The sequence below is a fragment of the Protomyctophum bolini genome (genome assembly GCF_963924005.1).
Source record: "Protomyctophum bolini genome assembly, chromosome: 11".
NCBI lineage: Eukaryota > Metazoa > Chordata > Actinopteri > Myctophiformes > Myctophidae > Protomyctophum > Protomyctophum bolini.
This window is the reverse complement of record NC_137872.1, coordinates 28888710-28915061: the sequence shown is the minus strand read 5'-3', so window position 1 is coordinate 28915061 and position 26352 is coordinate 28888710. Positions and strand designations below refer to the sequence as shown.

The 26352-nt window shown below is 43.5% G+C and overlaps 1 protein-coding gene across 1 annotated transcript in view; it reads left to right on the top strand.

Annotated features, from left to right (window-relative positions):
• Positions 1 to 25945, top strand: part of mrc2 (mannose receptor, C-type 2) — a 31506-nt gene extending 5561 nt beyond the window's left edge. The window contains exons 2-29 of the mRNA XM_080776348.1: positions 2637 to 3050; positions 5276 to 5449; positions 5973 to 6137; positions 7007 to 7120; positions 7555 to 7698; positions 8464 to 8655; positions 8856 to 9010; positions 9155 to 9259; positions 11415 to 11530; positions 11627 to 11775; positions 12784 to 13001; positions 13478 to 13614; positions 13877 to 13970; positions 14135 to 14264; positions 14462 to 14494; positions 14735 to 14901; positions 15204 to 15372; positions 15499 to 15641; positions 16378 to 16492; positions 16929 to 17095; positions 18564 to 18672; positions 19442 to 19680; positions 21036 to 21201; positions 21395 to 21544; positions 22154 to 22267; positions 22808 to 22990; positions 23226 to 23249; positions 23377 to 25945. Coding sequence (XP_080632474.1) covers positions 2637 to 3050; positions 5276 to 5449; positions 5973 to 6137; positions 7007 to 7120; positions 7555 to 7698; positions 8464 to 8655; positions 8856 to 9010; positions 9155 to 9259; positions 11415 to 11530; positions 11627 to 11775; positions 12784 to 13001; positions 13478 to 13614; positions 13877 to 13970; positions 14135 to 14264; positions 14462 to 14494; positions 14735 to 14901; positions 15204 to 15372; positions 15499 to 15641; positions 16378 to 16492; positions 16929 to 17095; positions 18564 to 18672; positions 19442 to 19680; positions 21036 to 21201; positions 21395 to 21544; positions 22154 to 22267; positions 22808 to 22990; positions 23226 to 23249; positions 23377 to 23597 — 4307 coding nt within the window. The 3' untranslated portion in view covers positions 23598 to 25945. The remainder of the gene's footprint in view (positions 1 to 2636; positions 3051 to 5275; positions 5450 to 5972; positions 6138 to 7006; positions 7121 to 7554; positions 7699 to 8463; positions 8656 to 8855; positions 9011 to 9154; positions 9260 to 11414; positions 11531 to 11626; positions 11776 to 12783; positions 13002 to 13477; positions 13615 to 13876; positions 13971 to 14134; positions 14265 to 14461; positions 14495 to 14734; positions 14902 to 15203; positions 15373 to 15498; positions 15642 to 16377; positions 16493 to 16928; positions 17096 to 18563; positions 18673 to 19441; positions 19681 to 21035; positions 21202 to 21394; positions 21545 to 22153; positions 22268 to 22807; positions 22991 to 23225; positions 23250 to 23376) is intronic.
• The last annotated feature ends 407 nt before the right edge of the window (positions 25946 to 26352 follow it).

Sequence of the window (26352 nt, the reverse complement as noted above, 5' to 3'; positions counted from 1 at the left end):
GGACACTCCATTTTCTCACCATCTATAAAAGGATGTAGCTTATTGACTGCATTAACCCTGGTGTCTCTGTTTTGGGAATGTGCCGAAAAAAATCAAAATGTTTCATTCAACAAAAAACGTTTTTTCCTTTTTTTGGCCAGGCTTGGGAACTGAATTCAGAGCTCTCAGGCTGCTTCAGAGCCTAACCACCCCCAAATTATTATTATTATATTTTCCAAAATAGTGAAAACAGCAGATCTGCAAGGTGAAAACGTGTCGCTTTGTGACCCGGTTGTGTATAGGGTTAATACAACGTGGGAGATTAGTTCCACTGTATGAGTGTACTAAGGCAGTGATTCTCAACGTGGGGTAAAAGGACCCCCAGGGCAGGGTTCTTGAGGGGGTTCCAGCCCAGGGTATCCCCAGCTAGGTATAGCATAAAAGTAATTATAGCCACCTACATTGGCTATTCAGAAATATCTGACCTACAAACTCATAATGTGTCACTTTGTGACACATTGCATGCTTGTAGATCTGCTATCTTCAAACAATCTTGAAAATGTTTGAACATTTTGGAATAGGCCTACCTTTGATACATCTTACAAATAGTGTATGGAGGTCACAAACTGGCACAAACCTAGCCTGACTTTGGCCATACTACTGATAACGCATATTCACTCACGCTTCCTCCCGAAGCCGTGAGTGAATTCACGTTATGTTTCTGGTCAAAGCCAGGCTAGCACAAACCCTTTTCAGATGGGGGTCTGTGGGCCAAATCAATATTAATGTGGGAGTCCTTGGCATGAAAGAGTTTGAGAACCACTGTACTAAAGTATCCCCATACTCAGAGGTCCTGTTTTCAACTAAATACACAGTGATATTTCCCACCTTCCCCACTTCCTGGCCCCTTGCAGGAGCCCGTGGAGTTGGAATGCGGAGGGTCTCACTTTCTCTCTTCTAAATCCCAGATCTGTTTGTTTTGGGGCTTTTCGTTTTTGCACTTCTAACGGCACCACAATTCAGAGCCACAGCTGCTCCCTCCATATACTTGTCTTTCTTCATTGCGCTCTCTCTCACTCACTCACGCACGCACTCACTCACACACGCACACACGCACGCACACACGCACACACACACGCACGCACTCTCTCCCAGTCCCTCTTCCTCCCTCCTCTCTTTCTATTTGCTGCAGATTTTCTCTTACAGAGGGCATATAAACATGCGTTACCACATTTACACTCCAAAGCTGTTTTTACTACAGTGCCAGAATTGTTCCAGCAAAAACATTAGCCACGGCCCACAAAGACCGTTAGAACACTCTCTGACTCGACGCTCTCTCTTTCTCTTTGTCAACGTCATCATCACGCTATCCCAGTACTTTGATTTCTAACGTTTTCACTACAGGGACATTTTTATTTGCCAGTACACTGTGGAAAGATTACTAGGAAGCTTGCCGTAAAATTCCGATCATCAACAAAACTTCCGCCAGACAATATCGGTGCCCGTTTTGAGATGAATTAAAACATTTCCACTATAGTTCCTGCATTTTGGCTGGGATGTGAAAACGGGGTAGAAGACTGCTTGGTTTTTAACTGCATTGTCCAGTGTCTTAAAGCAGGTTAAACATAGAAGAAAAAAGAAACAAAAAAGAAAACGGGTGATGAGAGAAAACCACACAGTTTTTGGGAAGTGTTGGTTTTTGTTCCCGACATTCCACTCACTCTTGCTTAAGTTCAGCCATTTTTTCCCAATGTTTTTACGTGTGTGTGTGTGTTGTGTGTGTGTGTGTGTGTGTGTGTGTCTGTGTCTGTGTCTGTGTGTGTGTGTGTCCGCGCACACGCTCCGTCTTTGCTCAGTCATCATTTTGTTAGTGTTATATTTATTTTGGATAATATAAGTCTGGTTGAAGTGCACTGTGTATGTGGCATGGCTCTATGACTGAAACCATGCAGGCCACTATTGTTCAAACTACTGCATTTAGATTTAGTAATGCCTGCCAATGAGGCCTCAGCTGCCTCCAGCTGCAGAATGAAAAAGGGTAATCAGGGGCTGTTAAAATATTTAGCAAAGCCTTTTCTCACCAGCAGAGACTCACTAAAAAGTTCTCATGAATTAAGTTCCTTTACACTTTACAATATTGGTCCCTAAACCTCCAACCGCTGCCTATCCACAGGCAAACCCTGTTCAGATTTAGACTACGAGGAGAGGCCATTCCAGGTCAAATGTCTGGAATAGTGCAAATACCGTAGACGTGGTGCATTGCGAAATATTCTATTGTGATTTCTAAACTTGGATTAATTACCGCATAAACAAACATGTGTAACCACTTTTCACATCTCATTTTCACATCTCACTACATAATACATCCCTCCCTCCCATTTACACTTTTGGATGGGCAGATGGAGTTTTTTCGTCAACAGTTGGTTAAAATGCTGCAATGTTTATAATGTAACTTGACACTCTTATAAATTATGTCAGAGAAACAAAATAAGTTGTGGTGTGTTATCACAGGATACTGAAAAGCCAGCTCTAACCCAGGGCTAAATCTATTAAATTGATTGTTCTCCTGGCATTTTCCCTCCTCACACCAGAAGCTAATGTGGAACACTTTGAACAGCATTATTGACTGATGCCATTGTTCATCTCTCCCTGCGCAGGGCCGCTGGACTCGGATGTATTTTCTTTCTTTCATGAGGGGGCCGGGGGCTGCCTGGGGGTGCGGGATCACTCCGTGGACGTGGTGGCCTCTTGCAGTGATGATGGCCAGCTCTGGAAATGGGTGAGCCGGGGTCGCCTCTTCAACCTGGGCTCCTCGCTGTGCCTGGGCCTGACCACAGAGGGCGAGGGCTCCCCGGGGCAGGGGAAGTCTCCGCTGGGCATGTATACCTGTGACCACCAGCCCCCCGGAGTGCGCTGGACCTGGTACTGCGGCCAGGTGCTTGAGAACCTGAACAACTACATGCCCGTTCCTTTACCAGCAGCAAACGCCTCTGCGGGCTCTCCCGCTGTCACGGAGCACAAGTGGCGGCTCAATAGGGAAGACCAGGACCTCTGCAGTGAAGCATACCGTGGTGCGTATGTTATTGTATGCTATTGACCATATTTGCATGCCCCCCCCCCCCCCCCCCCCCCTCTGTTTCCCACCCCCTTAAACATAAGAGCAAAATGGCCGCCATGTGAATATGGTCAATACAGTAAAGATTCAATTGTATTTTGTGGTGGTTGATAATGAAGAAACTGTGAATCCTTATTCAAGCCTTGGAGAATACACCTCAGAGACCACACTGACAGAGTTCAGAGGGAAGAGCATTAATATCTCAATAACGAGGCAGGCAGTGTCAGCATAAGTGCTGTTTTATGGCTTTTATTAATCCTTTAAGCATGTACAGTATGTTACTACTCAGAGTGAATAGCCAAAGAGTCTTGAAGAGAGAGTGTTTATTTTTGTTCATGTAAAGCGCTGTTGGGTTTTTGAAAGGCTTTATAAATTCCAGTTATTATATAATTATTATTTACAGAACCACATAGTTTATATAGGTTTATACCAATAGACCTGACATCCAGATGAGATGACAGGTCAGAAATTCTATCAGTGTTTGTAAACAAGAATAGACTTTTCTCTTCTACGTATATGACATTGCCACTAGTTCTCCATCTGACAAAGCCGATGCGGCTTTGTCAGAAGATACTTCTGACATAATGTCCGTCATTCCGTCATCTATTTTCAGCTGTGCCCTGCTGTGGCTCTGGGTGAGGTCTCCTACGAGGCAGGTGGTGTTTTTGTTGCGCATGCCACAGCTGTACAGTATGTTTTCAGATGAATGCAGCAAATTGTCATCCCCAGGGCATTTTGAGGACAATTGGCTCTCCTGCCGTATCCATGCCTCAAGTGTATTTGTTTTATACTACTTACTAGGCCTGTGTGTGTGTGTGTGTGTGTGTGTATATATATATATATATATATATAGTTAACACAGTGGTTCTCCTCGTGTCCAATGTCAGCATCACTACTCCTACTCACGCAGCATGAGTCTTTAGTTCACAGGCTCCCCCTGACTACAATTAAAACCAGATCTGCTTTTAAGTTAAGACCAGAAAATCTCCCTCTGCTTTCTTCTTTATCCTCTAAGTCTTTATCTCCTAAGTTTAGTGCTTTAGCTTCTTCTTTTTTTGTCGCAGGGGAATGGGTATGATGACATTTTTAACTTTTAAGTGCCAATCCTCGCAACTTTCTTTGTGAAGTAAACACAGTTGGAGCAGAATGCCTCAGACATTAGTCAGCCCAGAGGCTGTGGAGCAGCTTAACTGCAGCAGCCATTCTGTGGTGGAGTTAGAGTGGGAAGTCAAAGAGGATATTTTATAACACTTTCCCCTGCATTTAACACATCTGCCCTACTTTCCATAGGGCCTTAGTGGAGGTACTGTGTGTGTGTGTGTGTGTGTGTGTTTTGGTAACATTACAAACCCTCTTCCAGTCTCTCTCGGTCTCTGCCCCAGGCTGTGTTATGCCTCTCTTCACGCCCTAGGCCTAGGGCCTACTATGGTACCAGTGGAATGCAGAGGGTGCGGTGGCAACCTCTGGGCATTTTGTCAAATTATAGCAATCCAATATAGTTCATTAGTTCATTTAGCTTTTCACTTTTGCCTGTTCCCAATTTTCATGCCTTGGATTTTGTTTTCATACGTTTATATCTGCCCCGTCTGTGGTTTCATAGCTAGGATGGAATTAGCTTTCTTGCGAAATGTTTTAGCTATTTTTTGCGGACCTTTTTGCATTATGACTTTAGTTTTACTTGTTTCTTACGCCTTATTTTATGAAAATATCCCCTGCTGACAAAAGCCCACACATTGATTTGCTTTCTATTTTAACCGTAACATCATCCTCTGTTTTTCCACTGTGTTTGATTATACAAGCAATTGAGTCAACAGAAGTCAACAGGAGGTTTTTCAGTTCAGCAAAGTTCAGTCTGATAACTCAGTGGTTCTCAACCTTTTCTGTATCAGGTCCCACTTGAAAATCTCGAAAGTGTTCAAGCCCGGCCCATCTAAACACTAAGTGGTCAGATGGGTGGGCACATGCATTTTCAGAGCATGTTTGGAGATGTTTACCGTTTACATTATTTTTTGATGTTATATTATCATTAAAATCTTAATGTTTTGTAAATTATTTGGGGCCCCACTGCTGGCATCCTCACAGCCCACAGGTTGTGAACCACTGTGTTATAACTGGAAGCTAGTAGGCGTCTTTGCTGCTGCATGATGGTAATTCAAGTTTGTTATGTGCCACCTCCCCCAGACATCTACACAATCCAGGGGAACTCTCACGGCCGACCCTGCTACTTTCCCTTCTTATATGATAACCAGTGGTTCCACAGCTGCACTAGTATCGGTCGAGAGGACGGCCATCTCTGGTGTGCCACCACCTACAACTATGGCAAGGACGAGCGCTGGGGCTTCTGTCCTGTTAAGAGTGAGTCATCGCATAAAAAAGAATCGAGAAGCACGTTCTTTTTAAACGAATCTATAACCCACTATAACCCTATAGTGAAAATGTTTGTGAATGTTTTTGATTTCCTTTACATTTATTTTCACCTATAATGACCAAAATAGGGATTGATTATTTAACATTAAATTAATGTTTATTTTTCATTGAGACACTTCATTTTAGGATTAACCATTTATGAGTTAGCTTGAAGCGATTGAGAAACAGACGGACTGATTTGTGGGAGTATATCAGAATGAACTATTAGCAAATTAATTGGGGGGGGGGGGGGGGGGGGGTAATTAGAAGTAGCTTCCTGATTTCTGTGGCTCCATGAACTATCGCTGCACTGGATCTTTGTAATCGATTCAATAGATTAGTTTGATCGCTTAGTCTGTCCACTTGCCGGCGGCACAGTGCCATCTCTCGCTTGAGACTGGTTGAAAGAGTCATACTGTATATACAGTACGCTACTGGTCCTCTTCTCACTCACTGTCGTTATGTCCTCCAGCCAATGACTGCGAGACGTTCTGGGACACTGACCCGCTGACAGACAGCTGTTACCAGTTCAACTTCCAGGCGACGCTGTCGTGGAGCGAGGCTCGCCTCAGCTGCCAGCAGCAGGGCTCTGACCTGTTGAGCATCACCAAGCTTCATGAGCAGACATACATCAATGGTATGGGTATACACACACACACACACACACACGCACACGCACACGTATGCAAGGCGTTGTCTATAGCAACCGGGCCAGTGTTAACAGTTGATGTTCGGCGAAACAGTTTCATTTTTGATATAAAGCTTTATGTATATATCTCGTACTTGGCATACAACCGGTGTAGAGGGAAAGTACGAGATATCTCGTACTTGGCATATAAAGAATTAAGTACATATTGATACCAATACTTTTGTACTTTTACTCAAGTATTTTTACATTGCAGTATTGATACTTTTACTTAAATAAAAAGAAGTGAGCACTTTTTCACCACGCACGCACGACACACACGAACGCACAGCTTCTTTTACATGAGGCCGCATGGAAATGAACCAGCTGTGAACTGTGTGTGCATTCTACAGTACTAATATATCTGATGGATATACTGTCTGTGTATGTGATGTAGCTGACCTCTTCCGGACCACACATAGTCAGTATAGGAACATGATGGGAAACCCTAACCCTATAAAACCCTAAAAGCCTTACTAATACTTTGCCGTACGATAATGTCCTGCACCAAAATAGCTGATCTACAAGCTCTACAGCGTGCCGTGATGAACTTATAGATTGAGCTTGTATCTTTGGCGTGGGACACTAACCAGACGGTGTGCTTTTTTTTTTCTTTTATAAATTATAGGCATAACTTTCTCACTCCGCCCCCCTCAACATTCATATAAATGTCATATAAATTACATTGTACATTATGTTTCTACCCGCAATATCACCCAAAACCAAAATGCAAGGTGAGACTTTCCACCTTTATTCCATCTTCAGGATCTTTCGCTCTTGTGATAACGTGATGATAATTTGGAGGATGTGACGTGTTTTAGGTCTACTGACTGGTTACAGTGCTGCTCTGTGGATTGGTTTGAATGACCTGGACATCAATGGTGGCTGGCAGTGGGCTGACTCCTCACCACTCAAGTACCTCAACTGGGAGACTGGTAAGACTACTATCCGGCCTACACAACCTGTTCGATGTTCAATAAACATTATGAAATTCAATCCCCTTGCATAATATGATGTTTTTAGAACTCCTGGAATGTTGACTGAGCACGTTTAATTTCATTTTTCCCCCTTTTTTTTTTAAACTTTAGATACTGTAACCCACTAAAACATATCATTTGGGGTCCTTGACCATGAAAAAGTTTGAGAACCACTGATTATAGCAACATACGTATTTCAGAAAACGGTTAGGATTTAGAAGACATTTTTAGAATCGCCCTCGGGTTAAAATTCATTCAGTTCCACCCTCTGACACTTTCTCGCAGCCTTCAACTGATGACTGAGAAAATCTGAAAAATCATATAGTACAGTAGCTCCTTGGCAGTGAGAGAATGCTTTGAACAATCTTGTCTGACTGTTGACTCCATCCCAGACCAGCCGAACCATGCAGAAGAGGAGAACTGTGCTGTGATCAGAACTGAGTCGTCAGGCCGCTGGCAGAACCGTGACTGCGATGTAGCATTGCCTTATGTGTGTAAGAAGAGGCCCAATGCCACCCTGGACCCATTCACCACAGGTCAGTCTATTTTAACATACATATATCTATTAACCCACAGGTTTTCAAATTGGGGCCCAGGGTCAAAGGGAAAGGACGGGAGAAAAATAAACAATAATAAAATGTGTACACCGGTATATATACACGTGTATATAGAAAATATCATTTGAATTCAAATTCATTTCATCTGACTATTGCACCAGTTTAAGTGTACAGTATAGTATAGGCCTATAGGCCTATATTTTGAGCACTATGGATATCATGTCCATAGCACTCGCACGTAGCGCTTATTGTTGCCCGCATCATTCTGCATTATTAGCACAAATAGCTTAGCTGAAACAATGTAAACATGGACTTCTCATGGTTGTGCTAACGATTCAACACTGAGTCGTAAATTACCGAGTTGTCAGACACAATCAGGAGGGTCAAATAACCGGCGCTCCTCTCCAAATATTGAACTATTGTCAGCTTGAAGCTCCTGAAATGCTAGAAATGCATGGCAGACTGGCACTGTCAGATTAAAAAAAAAGCCCCTGACCCTAACCTGTCATTTTGTAGATCAGCTACAAAGGTTTGGATACCCCTGTACCTCACAATGAATGTTAATAACATTTGCAGTTACATGACCTTTCCATTTCCGCTATTTGATGAGGGAGATTTTCAAAAAGTATTAAAACATTATTATTATGTTATTATCAGTAATATCTGAAATGAAGACATTGTAAATTTGTACATGCATTTTCCATATTACATACAGGTCATTTGGTTTATCTTTGTGCTTTACAGACTCATGGGCAGACAATGACAAGTATGAATGTGACGTGGGATGGCAGGCCTTCCAGGCAGGTTGCTACAAGCTGACCTCGGACAAGATAGATTGGGACACAGCTCAGAAGACCTGCCAAAAGATGGAGGCCAACTTGGCCAGCATCCACACCTTGCCTGAGCTAGAGTTCATCATACGGAACCTGAAGAAAGGTGATTTGTTGGTGCATTCTCTTTTCAACTCTTAATTTTGTCTTGTCCTGTGATAATGTCCTTCTTGCATGTGGTTTCTTTCTGTAATGATATTGGTTCTAAGTTCTCTCTCTTTCTCTCTCTCTCGCTTGTATTCAGAGCACTGCGACAACCTTCTCGAATTGTTATCTCAACTCTTATCCATTGATGTCTTCTTTCAGACATCGAGGAGCTGTGGATAGGGCTCCATGACACTGATATGCAAATGGACTTCCAGTGGACCGACCACACGCCCGTCATCTTCACATTATGGCACCCCTTTGAGCCCAATAACTTCCGCAACACCCAGGAGGACTGCGTCACCATCTGGGGACCTGTGAGTGACCTCTGAACCCTCCTTGACGGTGACCCTCCTCGATCTCACAGCAACAGACCCTCACAGCGACGTCTGCTCTGTTTGTTTGGATTAAACAGCTGTGTTCTCTCTCTCTGTTTGTCTGTGTGCTGCTGGCATGCACAGGACGGCCGTTGGAACGACAGCCCTTGTAATCTGACACTTCCCTCCATCTGTAAGAAACCAGGAACAAAAAGTGATGGGAAACCACAGCACCAAGACTGCAAAAAGGTATTGTTATATTTCTGTCTTTCTATTTGCCTGTTAAAAATGTTTCCCCTTTAACCACTTAAACCCTGTATCCTTTGTTGGCCAGGGTCCCCAACGCATCTGTAATTGCTCCCCTCCTTTATCCCTCTACATCAAATCTCTTCACTGATCTACAAGCTCATAGCGTGTCACAACGTGACTTGTTGCTAGCTTGTAGACGTTCTATTGTCATCGAATGTTTGCCTAACATGATATGCCTAGAATAGTGGTTCATGTGGTTAATTCATTTATGATTATGATCTAAAAAGGATAATAGTAGTAATGCTACGGGGTAAATGCAGAGTACCATCAACACACATGTGTAAAAGTAAAGAAGATATTAAAATGAGAATGAAAAATGACCTGGCACAGAAGCAGCACTACAGTGTACAGTGGCACAAGGGGGATAACTGTTATTGTAAAACTCTGAGCTGTTCTTTCACCCCTGTCCCCTGAGACGCTCTGGGTCTCCTATCTTCCACCCGTCCACCCCCAGTCTGAAACGCTTCTATAAATCACCCCCTCAGGGCCAGGAAGGTCAGCAGACGCCACAGCCCCAGACAACCCTAACCCCCACCAATACACACTCCCTCCACCCCCTTAACTCCCTGTACACTTTAACAGCCTGAGGAAATGCAGCACACATTGCATTTACTTTGATCTGTTTAAATGTTTAAACTGTGTCTAATCACACGACACACACACATACATTTACTTGGGCACTGTCCTTTTATGCTCTCCGGTTTTACCCACATGCTTAATCCAATCGCATCTGGTGGATCCATCTCCTTGTGTGATTTCACAGTAATTAACTCTCCATTTTTGACGTTCAGCCTTATACTGCTTTTGAACGAACACTGGTCTTTGCTCTTTTTGCACATGTGTGCATGCAATGCACGACCATGGATTTGTGTGTGGGTCATAGGTCGGTGTAAGTCCTATATGTTTGCTATGCTTTGATTTATATCTGACTGTGTTTCTCAGCTGTTATTTTCAACAATAGGCTCTATATGTTTCAGGACATTTGTTTAGTGTCATGTAACTACACCTCTCTCCCTGGGGAGTATGGGCATCCCGGGTGGTCATATGATAGGGGTCAGTTGGCATTGCACAGTATGGCATTGTGTGGCCATGTGGTGTAGTGGTTTCACCTCGAGCGGTTGTTAAGTCTCCCTCCGAAACACTTGACGCAACATGTGTGAAATGCCTTTGATGTAAGAGAATGGATTATTAGAGTCACTGCACTGTCCCCAACACGCTGTATGCGGCTTTTACAGCATTGTCACTGTGACTGAGGCAGTAGGATACAGGAAGAGAAGGGAGTGCTAAGGGGGGTCATATGAATTTCAACAAAGCAGCAGCTGGAAGTCTTTGAGGCTTCTATCAGGCAGCCAGCCAGTTGACTCAGTAGCCAAAAAAGTGTGCAAAAAGCTTGAGGTTGGGGCCGATTCACCCAATCGGACACCCATGTGTCTCTTGCACGCTCTCGCTCTCTCTCTCTCTCTCTGTCTCTCTCTCTCTCCCACGCAAACACATGCACACACACACACAGTCATAGACACAATCTCACCTCTCATGGCATTGTGAGTGTTCGCTGCATTCCTCGTCCGTACATGTCCACCACTATGTGAACGGGTAGGAGAAATTGAGGGCAGGCAAGTTTAGGCGCACACAGGCAACTTGCCTGTCTGCGCCTAAACTTGTTCTCTTGACTATTCTTCATTGTGATACAGTAAGTACAGTGCAGTTGGTACTTAAAACATTGGTGGACGATTTTCGTTTAGTCTTTTCTTTTTCTTTTCTGAAAGATTATTGATTGTATTGAACTTCTTTCAAACCACATAATTAATCCAGCATGTTTTAAAATCACCTTGGGCGGGGGGAGGAAGGTTACACATGTACGCACACACACACGCGCGCGCGCACACACACACACACACACACACACACACACACACACACACACACACACACACACACACACACACACACACACACACACACACACACACACACACACACACACACACACACACACACTCTCGCTCTCAGCCTACTGAGTCACTGAGATTTTCTGTAGTTTTTTATCTTGAAAAGAGTGTCTGACTCCTCTCCTCTCCTCTCTATCTCCCAACAGGGCTGGAAGTGGCACAGTCCAGCCTGCTACTGGGTAGGAGAGGACCAGGTCACATTTGATGAGGCCAAAAAGGCCTGTGAAGATAGCGGAGCTGCACTTGTTGCCATTACCAATAGGTAATGTGATACAGCCATTAACACATCCAAATGTCTCAATGATCACAATTGTAATACAGTCAAAATAATCCCTAAACAATCCTTTACATTTTGAAGGTTTGAGCAGGCCTTCGCCAACAGCCTAGTGTTTGGTCGCTCTGGAGACTCTTTCTGGATCGGCCTTCATAACCAGGGCAGTCCTGGGACTTTCCAATGGCTCGGCGGGGATGAGGTGTCGTACACCAACTGGAATCGAGACCAGCCAGGTTAGCATAGTTTCTTCTTCTTCTTCAAGTATTACGTTTGAATGATGTTCTGTGACATAGTATGAAACACAAGGTAGTAGGTACAGAATGTGAGACCCACTCTAAAGATGAGCAGTTGCTGAACGCCTTAGTAAAAGACAAATCTATACCCTAGATTCGTCCCACTTATAATCTGTACCCAGAAATAGCAGGTGCTTATACAGATTTGGCCCAGTAACAGCCCTACTTAGCTGGATGTATGTGTTTCTGAGAAATCATCAGTTATTTCAATTTTTACAGAGGTTAAAGTCAGCCAATGAAGCATGAGTTCTTTTCTTTTTCTGTTTTTACAAAAATGGGCCAATATGTTAAGGAAGTTGTAAACATGTTTCTCCTTTTAACAAATATGTTTTGCAGCAGCACATTATAACAAGGCAGCAAAAGGCAGCAAATGCTTTGTGTAATATCAATCAGGGCCATCATGCAATTTCCAGATATATGAGCTCCATGATGTTAAAAACAGGCTTGGTCGAGGAACGACAAGTCAAATTCCTCAGTCAAAATCCAGTAGGAGCATTGATGTCACCTCTTATGAACCCTATGCTCCCTGCTCAAACTATGGCAGAGGCTAGCGCATTATTCGGTATGTTTTTGTAGTGGACTTTCTCATTAATAGGGTTAACAATTCATTAATGGAAAACAAGTTTTAGCAAAAGGCCGATGCACACCTCAGAAGGCTAGTGACAGGTGCGTAGGGCAATAAAGCATACTTAAAAAGGTTATCTTTGAGCAACATTTTTGGCAAGTTTCTGACAGTGTGCGGGACCCTTCTTTGGGACCTTTTTAATTAATGGAAAACAAGTAATAGAAAAATTGCTATTTAACCATTCGACATTTTAATGGAAAATGATCAACTCGCCGGTGGACCTTTCCCTCAGACATTGGCTCAACTGTACTATTTCCACCAATGTCTGCGGTCCAGGCTCCTTTTGGCTAATGGGATGCCTCCCCCGTGTCTCTCTCTTTCAGTCCAAATTGAGGGTGGCTGTGTCTCCATGGCTACGGGCTTCGCGACAGGTTTGTGGGAGGTGAGGGACTGTGCGTCGTCGCGTGCCAAGTTCATCTGCCGTCAGACCCAGGATACGTCGCTGAGTCCTGAGCCTCCTGCCCCACAGCCCACCCCGAGCCTCACCGGCTCCTGCCCTGCTGGCTGGAAGAGCAGCAGTGACCTGCGACACTGTTACAAGGTACATTTCAGCACTGGAGTTAAGGCCAACTTGGCCCTGTTGGGCTTCAAAGTTTGTACACAATGTGCAACTTTAATAGCCTTAAAAGTCATCCATTTATAAAACTCGACAATTGTAGCACACTTTCCATTTGGATATGTATATGCAGAAAACATAACAAAACTATATAGACAGTCAAGATAAAAAGAAGCAGGGGCTCGCAACTCACTTTAAGATGCTCCAAACCTTTATTCAGCGACAGGCGTTTCGACCTCACGATCTTTATCAATTATATGATTTTTTTTGTGTTGGCTATTCAAAAGTAGCAGATATACAAGCTGTATATCTGTATTTTAGTTTACCGGTATTTAAAAAAAGAAATTGGGGGGGGGGGGGGGGGGATCTTTGTGTGAACTAACTGTGATTGTGTAGATCGGCCTCAGGTCTTAATAGGTTAAGCTATTATTTTATTGCTCATGCTATGTATTACTGTGTAGGTATTTCAACTGGAACAGATCAAGCTCAGCTGGCTGCAGGCTCATCTGTTCTGCCAAGGATACGGGGCCAATCTGCTCAGCATCAGTGGCCCCGAGGAGGAGCAGTTCGTCCTGAAGGTCCTCCATGAGACATTTGGGTGAGTAATATGCACCTGACTGGATATTGTTGCTGTCGGGCAGAAACCTCATAAATCCAAATTCTCCATTTTTCTCTTTTTTTTTTAATGCCCCACAGTATTTCGAATCTTAAATAGTAATAAACAAAGGAGCGGTTTTGGACATATGTGGCACTTTCCGCCCAACAACAACAACTACATACAATAATGTGGAGAGAGATGACCATAATGAAAATCATGATGTTGGTGAAGATGATGATGATGATGATGATGATGCCTGCAGATCGGAGGATCATGAGCAGCACTGGTTCTGGATCGGCCTGAACCGCAGGAACCCTGTGGACAACGGCAGCTGGAAATGGAGTGATGGGCTGGCTGTGAGTCTGATCTTACATTCACATGCATGCTTGAGCCAATTATAGAATCGTTGTTCGCCACTACATCATGGTTTGATACATGGTTTCATCTAGTGTGCTTATAAAAGGATCCATGTGTTAAATACAGCTGTTTTTTGTTGAGTCTCTTCATTCATATTTCGTAGTACACATACCAGAACTTCGGGCGCTACAACTACAACATCCGCCAGTGTGCTGCAGCCGATCTGGGTACAATGACCTGGCTGGCCATGCATTGTGACTCTGAGTTGGACTGGATCTGCAAGATCCCCAGAGGTAAAATGACACTGAATAAATTACACCGGGGGCATACAACTGACCGCCCGCAGTGCAAATGGCTAAAACATTGAAGGAAAGAACCGCTATAGCTGCAGGAACTGTATTCATTTTGGCTATAGATTTCAATAATACAAAGCTTGCTGTTTGAATTATTCATCATGTAACAAATACATGATACATATTTATGTTTTCAGGTAAAGTGGCCAAAGAGCCAGAAACCACTGAAGGTCAGTCTGCCAACCAAAGCTTTTGTTTTCAAACACACACACACACACACACACACACACACACACACACACACACACACACACACACACACACACACACACACACACACACACACACACACACACACACACACACACACACACACAGCTCAACTCAACTTAACTTTTATAGCCGTCCACAGGGGCTTCACAGAGAGAAACAAACAACACACCCTCAAGTCTTTTTTTGTCCTCTTGTAGTGTCCACTTCTCCAGAGTGGATTGTCTTTGAGGAGGCAGAGTACAAATTCTTTGACCACCGCTCCACGTGGGACCAAGCCCAGAGGATCTGCTCCTGGTTCGAAGCCTCACTGGCCTCTGTCCACTCGGTGGAAGAGGAGAACTTCCTTGCCAGCACTTTGCGCAAGGTACTCAACAGTAGTTCAACTAACTAGTTCATAATCATTATACCTGCAAGCAATGCTGGGCAATAGAGTGATGTTTAGCTCCTTTGTCTGTAGGCTTTGCCGCTGATCCTACTGGTACAGTAGATATACTGATTCAGACTAATATGCTTTGAATATTATGGTTTATTGCATATAAAAGAAATATAATTAAGTACATTACTCACCCCATGGCCTGCATACAGTTTGCCAACTGTCTCCAAACACTGACATGTCTTAGTAGCTGTGGGCCAGAAGTAATGTCCATAGCTCTCTCTCCATGGCAGATGTCCAAGATAGAGGGTGACAACTGGTGGCTGGGACTTCATACCTATGCATACGATGGCCGCTTCAGCTGGTCGGACCACTCCGTACTCAACTATGTGTCCTGGGCCCTGGGGAGGCCTCACGCACTCAGCCGAGATCGCAAATGTGTCTACACGTCCGCCGGCAAAGGTAGGAGGGGAGCCTGAAGCCAAAGCCTGCCTTTTTATTTGTCACCTTAGCAATTTGTCGTATGAAAGCCACCAAATACCACCACACCTGATATGAAGATACTACAATGTTTCACTCCGGTAATAGGGGACTGGGCGGATCAGAAGTGCCACTCAGACCTGCCGTACATCTGTAAGAGAGTGAACGTCACGGGGACTATTCCGCCGACGCCGTCCTCACCCATGCCCCCATCAGGATGTCCTCCTGGCTGGTCCTCCTACCTGCATAAGGTAGGCCCTCCTGGTTTAACCAATCAAGACCTGAGGCCAATTCTAAACCAGTAGTTCTCAAAAATGTTCAAATGTACAAGTTTGCAGCTTTGAGCTTGTACGTATATTTGCTATTTTTGAATGGCCAACACAAAAATCTAAAATGACACAGTTGCTTTCTCGGCTTTAATGAAAGAAGAATTCCATGCTAGAAGGCTTTCTTACCTTTATTTGTAGTTGTTACGTCCCCACCAAAGAGTTCCAGGTGTTATTTTGTGCAAAACCTCCTTATTGGCTATTTCCCCTACCATAAGCCCTAAATGAATTGAATGGGGCTATGGGGTGTTTGCTTATTTCCATCGCTCAAAACTTTTTTTTTTGTATATATCCTCTCTTCATAATGTAAATAATATCCCAAGCGGCACACTTTACTACTTATTTCGATGGAAATAAGCGAACACCCCATAGCCCCATTCAATTCCCATTCAATTCAATGCAATTCATTGAGGGCTTATGGGAGGGGAAATAGCCAATAAGGAGTTTTTGCACAAAAAACCCACCTGGACCTCTTTGCTGGGGACGTAACGACTACAAAGAAAGGTAAGAAAGTCTTCTAGCATGGAATTCTCCTTTAATTAATTAAGGGGGTTTTATGCTTATTTGCGTGCCGGTGCCACAACATATCCCAGCTTATCTTATAATAGCACAATGATTCCAAATGTGTGTGTGTGTGTGTGTGTGTGTGTGTTGTGCGTAGTGTTTCAGAGTTCATGGCCTGGAGGAAGCCAGTAGGGTTACGTGGTCTGCAGCCAAGCTGATGTGTGAGACAAAAGGAGGCGTCCTGGCAGTGGTACCCAATCATTTGGAGCAAGGTACTACAGCCTACATAAACGCACGCACACACACACACACACACACACACACACACACACACACACACACACAGAATCACACTTGCCACGCATACAGTACACAAAATCACACATGAACACGTCAGCATGCACAGTTGCACACATACACACTCATACATACATACATAAATACACACTGTACATACATACATACATACACACACACACACACACACACACACACACACACACACACACACACACACACACACACACACACACACACACACACACACACACACACACACTCACACTCACACTCACACTCTCACACACACACACACACACACATATGTGGTTAAAACCACGTGTATGTACACAGATGAACACATTAGCATGGCACGCACGTACACACACACTCACGTACTGATATCATTATCAATGTTGTCACACACAGCCTTTGTCACCACTCTGCTGTACAATGTCAGCGTTGACCTGTGGGTGGGTCTGACGTCCGACTCCAAAGGCCATTTCCAGTGGGCCCAGCCTGGCCTGCTCAGCTATACCAACTGGGCTCCAGGAGAGCCTCTGGACAACAGCGGACCTCACCACAACAAGAACCCGGTACACACTGTTCTCTGGCAGCACACATTAACCTTTTAAAGCGCAATGACACTTTGGTAGAGGTTTGGCGTGTGTAGTTATCTTGCCGTGAACTCCAAATAACAGCGAGATGTCTTCAATAGTTGCTCTGGTGATTAGATATTGATATTCCAATAATATTCTCCTCCTTGATTTTCCATTGCATAGTGAAACAGCTCTCTTTTAACACAAACTTACCATTTGAATTAGGAAGAAGACATGTAATGGATCCATGGATCCAGATCTAGAAAAAAAAAATAGAAAATATTAAATAAAGTAAAAGGTTTTATGACATTAAATATATTGGCAGAATCGGTTTTGTTTGTGTTGGTTTATGTGCTAATTGCTAAAATAGTGATTTGGTAATATATATTTCTACTCAACGGAGCAACTATTGAAGATATGCTAATATTTGGAGTTATTATGGCATATCATGGCAAAGGTAACTACACAACCCAAACCTCTACTAAAGTGTAATTGTGCTTTAAACACAATTGATCAGAGTCCGCCAGGGCTCTGTACTATAGAGCAGGGGTTCCCAAACTTTTTTGGACCAGGTACCCCTTTTGGGGTAGATATTTTTCCAGGTACCCCCTCATCCTCGCAACACGGATAACAAATAAATGTATACGTCTAAATGTAGACGTTTAAATGTAGACGTCTAAATGTAGACGTCTAAATGTATACAGACGTCTAAATGTAGACGTCTAAATGTAGACGTCTAAATGTGTACGTCTAAATGTAGACGCTAAATGTGTACGTCTAAATGTAGACGTCTAAATGTGTACGTCTTCTCTTATGGGGGTCCCTGGCATATCTTTTCAAATGGGGGTCCACGGGCTAAGTAGTGTCAATTTGGGGGTCCTTGACATGAAAAAGTTTGAGAACCACTGCTTTAAACACTTTAGCACTTTATGAACATGAACAAAATAGATGGGTCCCCCCTGGAACTCCCTCAGGTACCCCTGGGGGTCCCCGGACCCCACTTTGGGAACCACTGCTATAGAGGGTATGCGCATGCTTAAAGTGAATGGCACATCGAGTGGCAAATCAACATGCAAAGTGAGTTTAACATTGTTTAACGTTGTTTAATGCAATCAGATAGGTCTTTTCTGTTTGGATGCATGGGTTGTCAACGCCAGAAAGTAGTTTTTTGCCAGTCAGTACTCAGTAGGCATTCCAGCATAAATTCCGGGTTTGATGATGATGTCACACCTCTATAGGACGTCTAGTATTTCCCTCTACACTGAATCTCCGGCAAAAATAGACGATCTGTAAGTTCACAACGAACGCGAATGCCCACTTGTTGCAGGCTTTACTTGTAGATCTGCTCGCTTCGACAAATTTTGTAACTGTAATTGGTAGGTGGTTAGAGTTGGTGTAGTTAAGTGTGTTGAATTGCGCTCGTGTCGCCCATGTCCTGATCTGATGGCTCACTGTCACTGTGCAGGGGAACTGTGTGGTGATGGTTCACGGGAACCCACAGAAGAATACCGGCAGGTGGGCTTCTCGTCCCTGCGAAATGGAGAAACATGGTTTTATCTGTCAGAGGAAACAAGGTGATTTTATTTTATTTTTTACAGTTATTTTATCCAACTGCACAAGTTAGTAATTGTTTCTCAATTTTCTAGACATAAAGCGCAGAGTGGTTTCGGTTGTGTATATATCACCTATATGCTGTGATATAACTCCAAATATTGGTGAAAGCCGTTGCTCCTTTAATTAGAAATTGACAATTCAAAATATTATACAAAAAAAATATAATAATAAGACAAAGTATGGCATTTTCTTTTAAAAGAAAATGTTGATTTTGATATTTGTATTAGGAAGAAGACCCATCGGAATCCGGCTCTTCAAAAAGTAAAATCAATAGGAAGTTGAAAGAAAAAGTTTTGTGGTGACATAAGAATCTTCATTGTTTTAGTACTTTTATTTGCTAAAAGAGTGACGGAGCTGTTTCACTGTGCAATTTATGCAAGTCAATGAGGAGACTATTTTTCAAAGATTTGAATTTTTCAATTTCAATTTCTAATCAATGGATCAACAGAGCGATATCTTGCCAATATTTAGACCTACATCACGGCAAGCTCAATCTCTACCTACTGTAAGTGTCATTAGACTTTAAGTCAGCTCTAGCTGTTTCAATAACCTTTTTCTTTTCTTCTTTTTACTTCAGACTATCATTTGACATTTAAACTCGACAAGAGATTTCAAATCTTATCACAGACGTAATTCCTGCTACAACAGCTCAGAACATATACAAACCTGTCCAGGTAGACTAGAGGGGATTAACTCGTCTCCCTGTGTCTAATTGTCCTGTTTGTTCAGACTCAGCGTTCCCCCCAGCCCCCGCCCTCATTCCCCCCTCCCTCTCCACGCCCGTGGAGTTGGGTAGAGTGACGTACCGTGTGGTACAGAAGCGTCTGGACTGGACGGGGGCGATCCACCTGTGTGAATCTCTTAATGGGACCCTGGCCACGGTGAAGGATCCATACCAGCAGGGCTACCTGACCCTGCTGATGAACAGCTTACACCGCTCTGCCTGGATTGCACTGTACAACTATGGGGTGAGATCATATTTGAATCTCTTTCATCTTACATTATACTTAACGATATTAACTCTGCAGAGTCCCTAACTTGGGCAGACTTCTTTTTAGCCCCCTTTTCTCCACAATTTAGCCGTTATGCCAATTCATTCCTGCCCACACACATTTCTGTGTTGACACTGCGTTGTATCTCCTACTGACTCACCTGCCAGTGAGGAGCCCCTGCTCCTCACCATAGACATAGGGTAGGGTGTCGGACTCATGACTGTAGGACTGTTGCACTTCCGGCGCACTTCCACCTTCACGTCGATACACGTCGCTCCAATGAACTGCAGCGGCCAATGAGGCATCTATTTTTTTATATGCTCCTCACGCCCAGACTGTAGGAGTAACTTGTTGTGACAAATATCACCCTCCCCTGAACACACGGCCAATTGTGTTCATATAGACACTAGACAAAGCCGGATGCACCACGGTGGATTCGAACCCCCAGACTCTGTGGTGGTGGGCAGCTACTTTACCACTGCGCCACCCAAGTGCCATGCAGTATACAGTGTACGCATATACTGGGTACGCATATCATATATAGGCAAAAATATAAATAGGTGAGCATTAAGGTGAGAATAAGCAAACATTTCGCAAAAATTGCTGATATTCAAGCTCACAACGTGTCGCCAAGCGATACATGAGAGCTTGAAGATCAGCTATTTTAGATATTTGTTGGATGACTAATTATATGGGGCTTGAGTGGTTAAAGGGAAACTTTTTGCCAAAAAATATATGTTAATGACGTTTAGAAGATTTCGAACACTTTCCTGGGGTTAGATATTTTAGATTTTAGCAGTGAACCCAGTGTCTCTGATGTCATCGACACTGGGCTCACTTACTTCCTGGACTACATCAAGGTTAATTAAATAAGGTTAGGAAGCGAAGACCGTACGATGGACTCCATGTTGCTCCCTGGAAGGAAAGAAACATGCTCAATGGGCTATATGCAGCCAACACTTCCACGTTCAGCTTCCTTGGTCTTAATTGCGCATGTTTCTTTCCTTCCAGGGAGCAACATGGAGACCACCGTACGGTCTTAGCTTCCTGTCCTATTTAAATAGTCCTTGGACTACATGTAGTCTCAGTAAGACAGCTCTCCCCCTATTCACAAGGAGGAGCAGTGCATCAAATCGTTATGGGAATTGTAGTCCAGGAAGGAAGTGAGCCCAGTGTCGATGACATCAGAGACACTGGGCTCACTGCTAAAATCTAAAATATCTTTTAGTGTTCTACATCTTCATCTAAACGTCATTAACATATAGGGTGTACCTTTCAGTGGCACCAGAACAAAAGATGAAAGATTTTTTACATATATGTGTGATTTTCAGGGGCGGACCTTCACCTGGTTGGGGGAAGAAGAAGTTTTATATTCTAACTGGAAAGATGGCGAGCACAATCTACTGGCAGGATGTGGTCACATGGCCACTACTGGAGAATGGACTACAACACCCTGTGATGATAAACTGGAGGCTGCTATCTGTGAAATTGGTTCAGGTAAGTGACAAGTGAGCGTGCGTGCGTGCGTGCGTGCGTGCGTGCGTGCGTGCGTGCGTGCGTGCGTGCGTGCGTGCGTGCGAGTGAGTGAGTGAGTGAGTGAGCAAGCAAAATTATATTGTGCAAGTGTGGTTGCGTGTCTAACAGAATAAATAAACAATTGTTACAACAACGTCCTATCCTCCCCTGTCAGAAGAGCCTGCGGTTCACCAGTGGAGTTACCCGGGACAGTGTCCCCACTCTCTGGGTGACTGGTCCTGGGTGCCGTTCAGAAACCACTGCTATGCCTTTAACCTACAGAATCTCAAACTGCAGCAGGATGCACACTCATCCTGTAGGAAAGGTAACCTAGTCGTTTTTGCTTCACCTAGTCACACTCGATTCAGTCTCTCTCCCCACATTTGTAGCTCATTTCACTGTACAGCACTGTTTTTCAAGGTGCGGCCCTTGGGGGGTGGGGGTGGGATGGGGTTACTGGGGTGTCCCCAGAAAAAAATCTTAATATACTGTAGCATCATAATCAGTTGAACGACTTTAACTCAGTTTTTTATTCAAAATAGCTAATCTATTCTAGTCTATTTTCTTTAAACAATGTGGACATTCTTTTAAAATACTAAAAGTATATGAATAATCTTCTCTTACTTGGGCCCTGGCAAAATATACACTACTGCTGTAATGGTACATGACCCAGTGCAGCACTTTTCGACCAACTCTGCCATAGACAACAATCACATCAATATATCTAAATTTAGACTTGTTTCATTAAGATCACTTTGGAGTGTATTGTCATTATTCCTCCATACACTGTAAGGAGGAATTGGTTTGTACTGTGTCAATGGATTTGACTAAACTCACCATCCAATGGCCTAATTTTACTGTTTTTGTATCCCCTGACCCCCCTTTCTCTTTCTGTCTCTCCCCACTTTTCACTTTGTCTCTTTCTCCTTTCTAGTTGGGGCAGAACTTCTCTCTGTCTTGGATGAGACGGAGAATGGATTTATATGGGAACACGTTCAGAGCTATGCGGAACAAGCACATGGAGCTTGGCTGGGCATATCCTTAAAAGGTACAGGACACTTCAGACAACATTTCATTTCAAATCGACTTAAACCATTCCACCTGACAAACCATTCTGACTGAACGGAGCCTTGATATTCACTGAGTGAGTCTGTAGTCTCATGTGGTCAGACCCACCATCTTACGCCATTACTTCCAGCAACAGGAGATTTTAATCACAAGTCAGCATGTCCAGGTTTTGGCTGGACTGACCGGAAGTCCATCGTCGGCCAGTGGTTGATCTAAGGAGGCCTGTCTGTCACGCATATATATATTTTTTTGTCTCAGGTAGCAGTCCTTAACAACTTTGTAATAGTTGTGCTCGAGACATTAGATATCTTTCTAATTGTCTGGCTATTGTGAGACTAGTGAGTCTGTGGCTAGTGGTTATCCAATTAGGACTTGGGAGTGCAGCTCGAGTACAGCTAGAATCCAGTTGGAGTCCTGTGTTGCATGTGTGTCTGCACTCTGCACAATAAGAAAATAACTAACAAAACAACAGTCACAAAGTAACACAACTAAAAACTGGGTATCCTGTACTGTCCTGTAGGTAGCAATCTGGTGTGGAGTGAGAGCACAGAGATGTCGTACACCAACTGGGAGGTGCAGGACGACATCCTGAGCAGCATGCTTTCTGCCAATACCTGCTTCTGGATCCAGAGCAACACTGGTCTGTGGAAGCCGGGCTCCTGCAAGAACCGCACACACGGGGTCATATGCAAACGGCCGCGCAGTAAGCAAGCCTGAATGTTGCATTATTCATTAGTGTGTTCAAATGCATGCCCTGCAAAGCAAGGCTTCATTTGTGTATGAGGTTAAATTGCGATTTTGAAGTAGGCCCGGGTCTTGATAGCACCATCAACAATTGCAAGGATTATTTGCATGTTTATATGAATTCAGAAGAAGTCTCAAATTATATACATGTCTGTCTTAGTGTCTTATACTAATCATTTGTTTTCTTCTTTCAGGTGCTGATATTTCAGCAGTAACTGGTAAGTTGCTGTTACTATACTCTGCTCACTAGTAATGTGTTGGCATCATGGAATGGGATATGTTTACTGTACCAATCCTAAACCTGTTTACTGTACCAATCCTAAACCTCATTCTGTCTTTACCCAGGGGACCCAAACCACCTTCCCACTCTGATTGTGATCGCGGTGACAGCGCTGCTTCTGTTGATGTTGATTGTGGCAGTGATCTACCTGTACCGCCGGCGAGGTGTCGGGTCCCGGGGGTCTTATGAGGGGGCCCGCTATAGCCGCAGTAACTCCAACCCAGCTGAGCAGGCAGAGAAAAACATCCTGGTGTCCGACATGGAGCTGAATGAGCAACAAGAGTAGCATAGCCACCCAGGACTGACCTGGGACAAGCCTGGCCCCAAAAGAGACTGATTTCAGTGTGCTGACTCAGATTGTGACTTTTAGCTTTTATTTTTATCCCTTTTTATGAAAAAGAAAAATATTTGTAAATGCTGAAGGGCTGTGTAGAGCACAGTGGCTGTCAGTGAGTCCCCACCGTCACAATCTGTGCACGCCAAGACTCAACAACAGATCCATTCCCTTAAAGACAGACTTTTCCGAAAAGGGCTCCATGAAGCCTATTCATGGATGTAATGGAAGCTCTGCGGGGAGCAGCTGGAAGAGTTCATTATTGAATTGCGTGTTGAAAGGTGTCCCAGCTGTCTGCTGATGTGCCAACGTCCATTTTTCGTATGGTGTAGCGTCACCATCCCATTTCTTTTCTTATTTGTATTTAAAGCAGATATCAGAAAAGTCATAATACAAAATAACACATTTTAACCGAAGCCATTCTTCTGTCATAAATTATCCACTCACCGAACCAAACGTATTCTTTATTTTTATTTTGCACCGTGACAGTATTTCTTTCCCCGGAAATGAACTTCTGTTCATTTTGTTCATTTTTATTGATATGGATTAATTTGCCTTCTTTATCTGTGCAGCTGTAGAGGACTGTTGATGACGATGCATACACTTATAGCCCTTTGTGAGTCTGCCTCACCCCTCTCTGATCTGACACGTCAGCACCAGCTGTGCTAGAACCAGAAGAGGATGAAGTCCAAATGTGAATGTGTGGAAGGTGACAGGGACTCAGAAGATGTCCCAAGGACCACAGTGACAAAGTACGGCAATACACTACATTTCCGCACATACAGTAACAGCACAGTTGTTAAATATACAATTGCATTTTCAGTTATTTTGAGCTGTTTAAACATTATTTCGGGTAAATTATTCTCTTGTCCATAGACATCATTAACAAGGTACTCTACAGTGTGTGTCGCTTCCGTGATTTCAAAGTTTGATACCATCGATTCAGCATTTTTACTGAACATTTGTCTGCGTGTTTATATGCATTGAACTCTGAATGTTTGTTTTTGGCACTTGTTACCATGATTTACGGCTGTTTCAACAAATTTATAATGTCATTCACTTGTCTGTACGCATTATTAATGGTACTTTTTATGATTCAGGATTTTGTTAAGTTTTGACTGGTAAAGATAGCCTATGTGAAAATTCACCCTCTTATTTGACCTATTTTGCCAACAGTGCAACTAGCATACTCACTGCCTTGCAAAGGAAAACATCCTTCTTGTGAATGAAGGAAATAGTGCTGTGAGAATTTTGAAAGAATCTTAAACAACCTTAAAAGTAAATTCACTCTTTCTCATTAGAAACCTACATAGGCTATACCTTTGTGTGTCATTCAGGATTTTGACTATGTTGAATACAGGCAGAATAGTAACTGGATTTTAGAGGGGAAAAGTTATTTTTTTCTTCTCTCCGTACCTTCCTCATACATTCCTCATCCAAACGTTCCTGCTTGTGAGTGAATTTCTGTACTCCTCAGAGAAATGCCTTCAGTCTGACGCTGTTTCACTGAAGCTTGCTTAATACTTCATCGTACAGCGGTGTCGGGCACAGAAGATAGTTCTACAAGCTCACAACACAGTGGCGATGCTTGCAAATCGGCTGCTTTCTCTGCACGACACCATTGTACGATGGCACATAGGTATGTCTCTATGGAAAAAGGAGGAATGAGAGAGGGGGACATATAGGCGTGTGTGTGTGTGTGTGTGTGTGTGCGTGTGTTTGTGTGTGTGTGTGTGTGTGTGTGTGTGTGTGCAGCCTCCAGCTGTGGAATGTTGAGTCGGCAAGAAGAGCTCAGTGGCACGTCTGGAACCAATCAGAGAGAAGGAGGGCTCAGGGCCGGTGGGGGTTAGGAAGGGGGGGAAAAACACTACAAGGAGAAAAGGAAGAGAGAGAGAGAGAGAGAGAGAGAGAGGGGGTGTTATGCACATATGAGGAATGGGGGTTTTGGCAGAGAGAAGGGTGGGAGGAGTTGAGGTGCAGGGCAGTGTGACATGTCCTAGGCTCACCCTGTCCTCTGCTGGTGGCTTACTGTACAAGCCTTTCCTACTTATTTTGCAGTTGTCAGCTGGAAGGATGCACGTTATGATGAGGTAGAACTGTCTTCTATGGACGTATTCAGCCCTGGTAGGCTACAGTAGATTCCCAGTGAGATTACTTTTGTTGAAGTACGTGTGTGGGAAGGGTTGGTGGGGTTTGGGTCTAATCCCTGTGAAGATTTTAAAAAGCACCTGTTCAAAGTTCTGAAAGTATTTTTTGTTGTTTTTATATGAAATGAATAAAGTCTATGTTCACAGCAGTGTTTCCTTGGAAAACAAATCTGTGTGCGCGTGCGTGCGTAACTGAATAGGCAAGGTGGTGTAACCACGATTCAGGGGACATTTGGTATATTGTGCAAGGAGACCATATTGGTGTCCAAAACAACATACTAACGTACGCATACTACACACAGTATTTTAGCCTATAGTTAGTATCAACTAACTATTTGGCATACTAAATAGCATGCTAATATGTGATTTTGTACATGATGTGAGCGACACATTGTGACTTGTTAGCCTGTAGATCAGCTATTTTCTAATTGCTTAAGTATAGGGCTGAAGTAGTTCATGTATGTTTTGTAATAATCAAAACTTACGAAGTAAACTAAAGTCTTCAATTAATTGTAGTAGAGTAAAAGTAGCTACAATATTAACCTCTGAGATATAGTGGA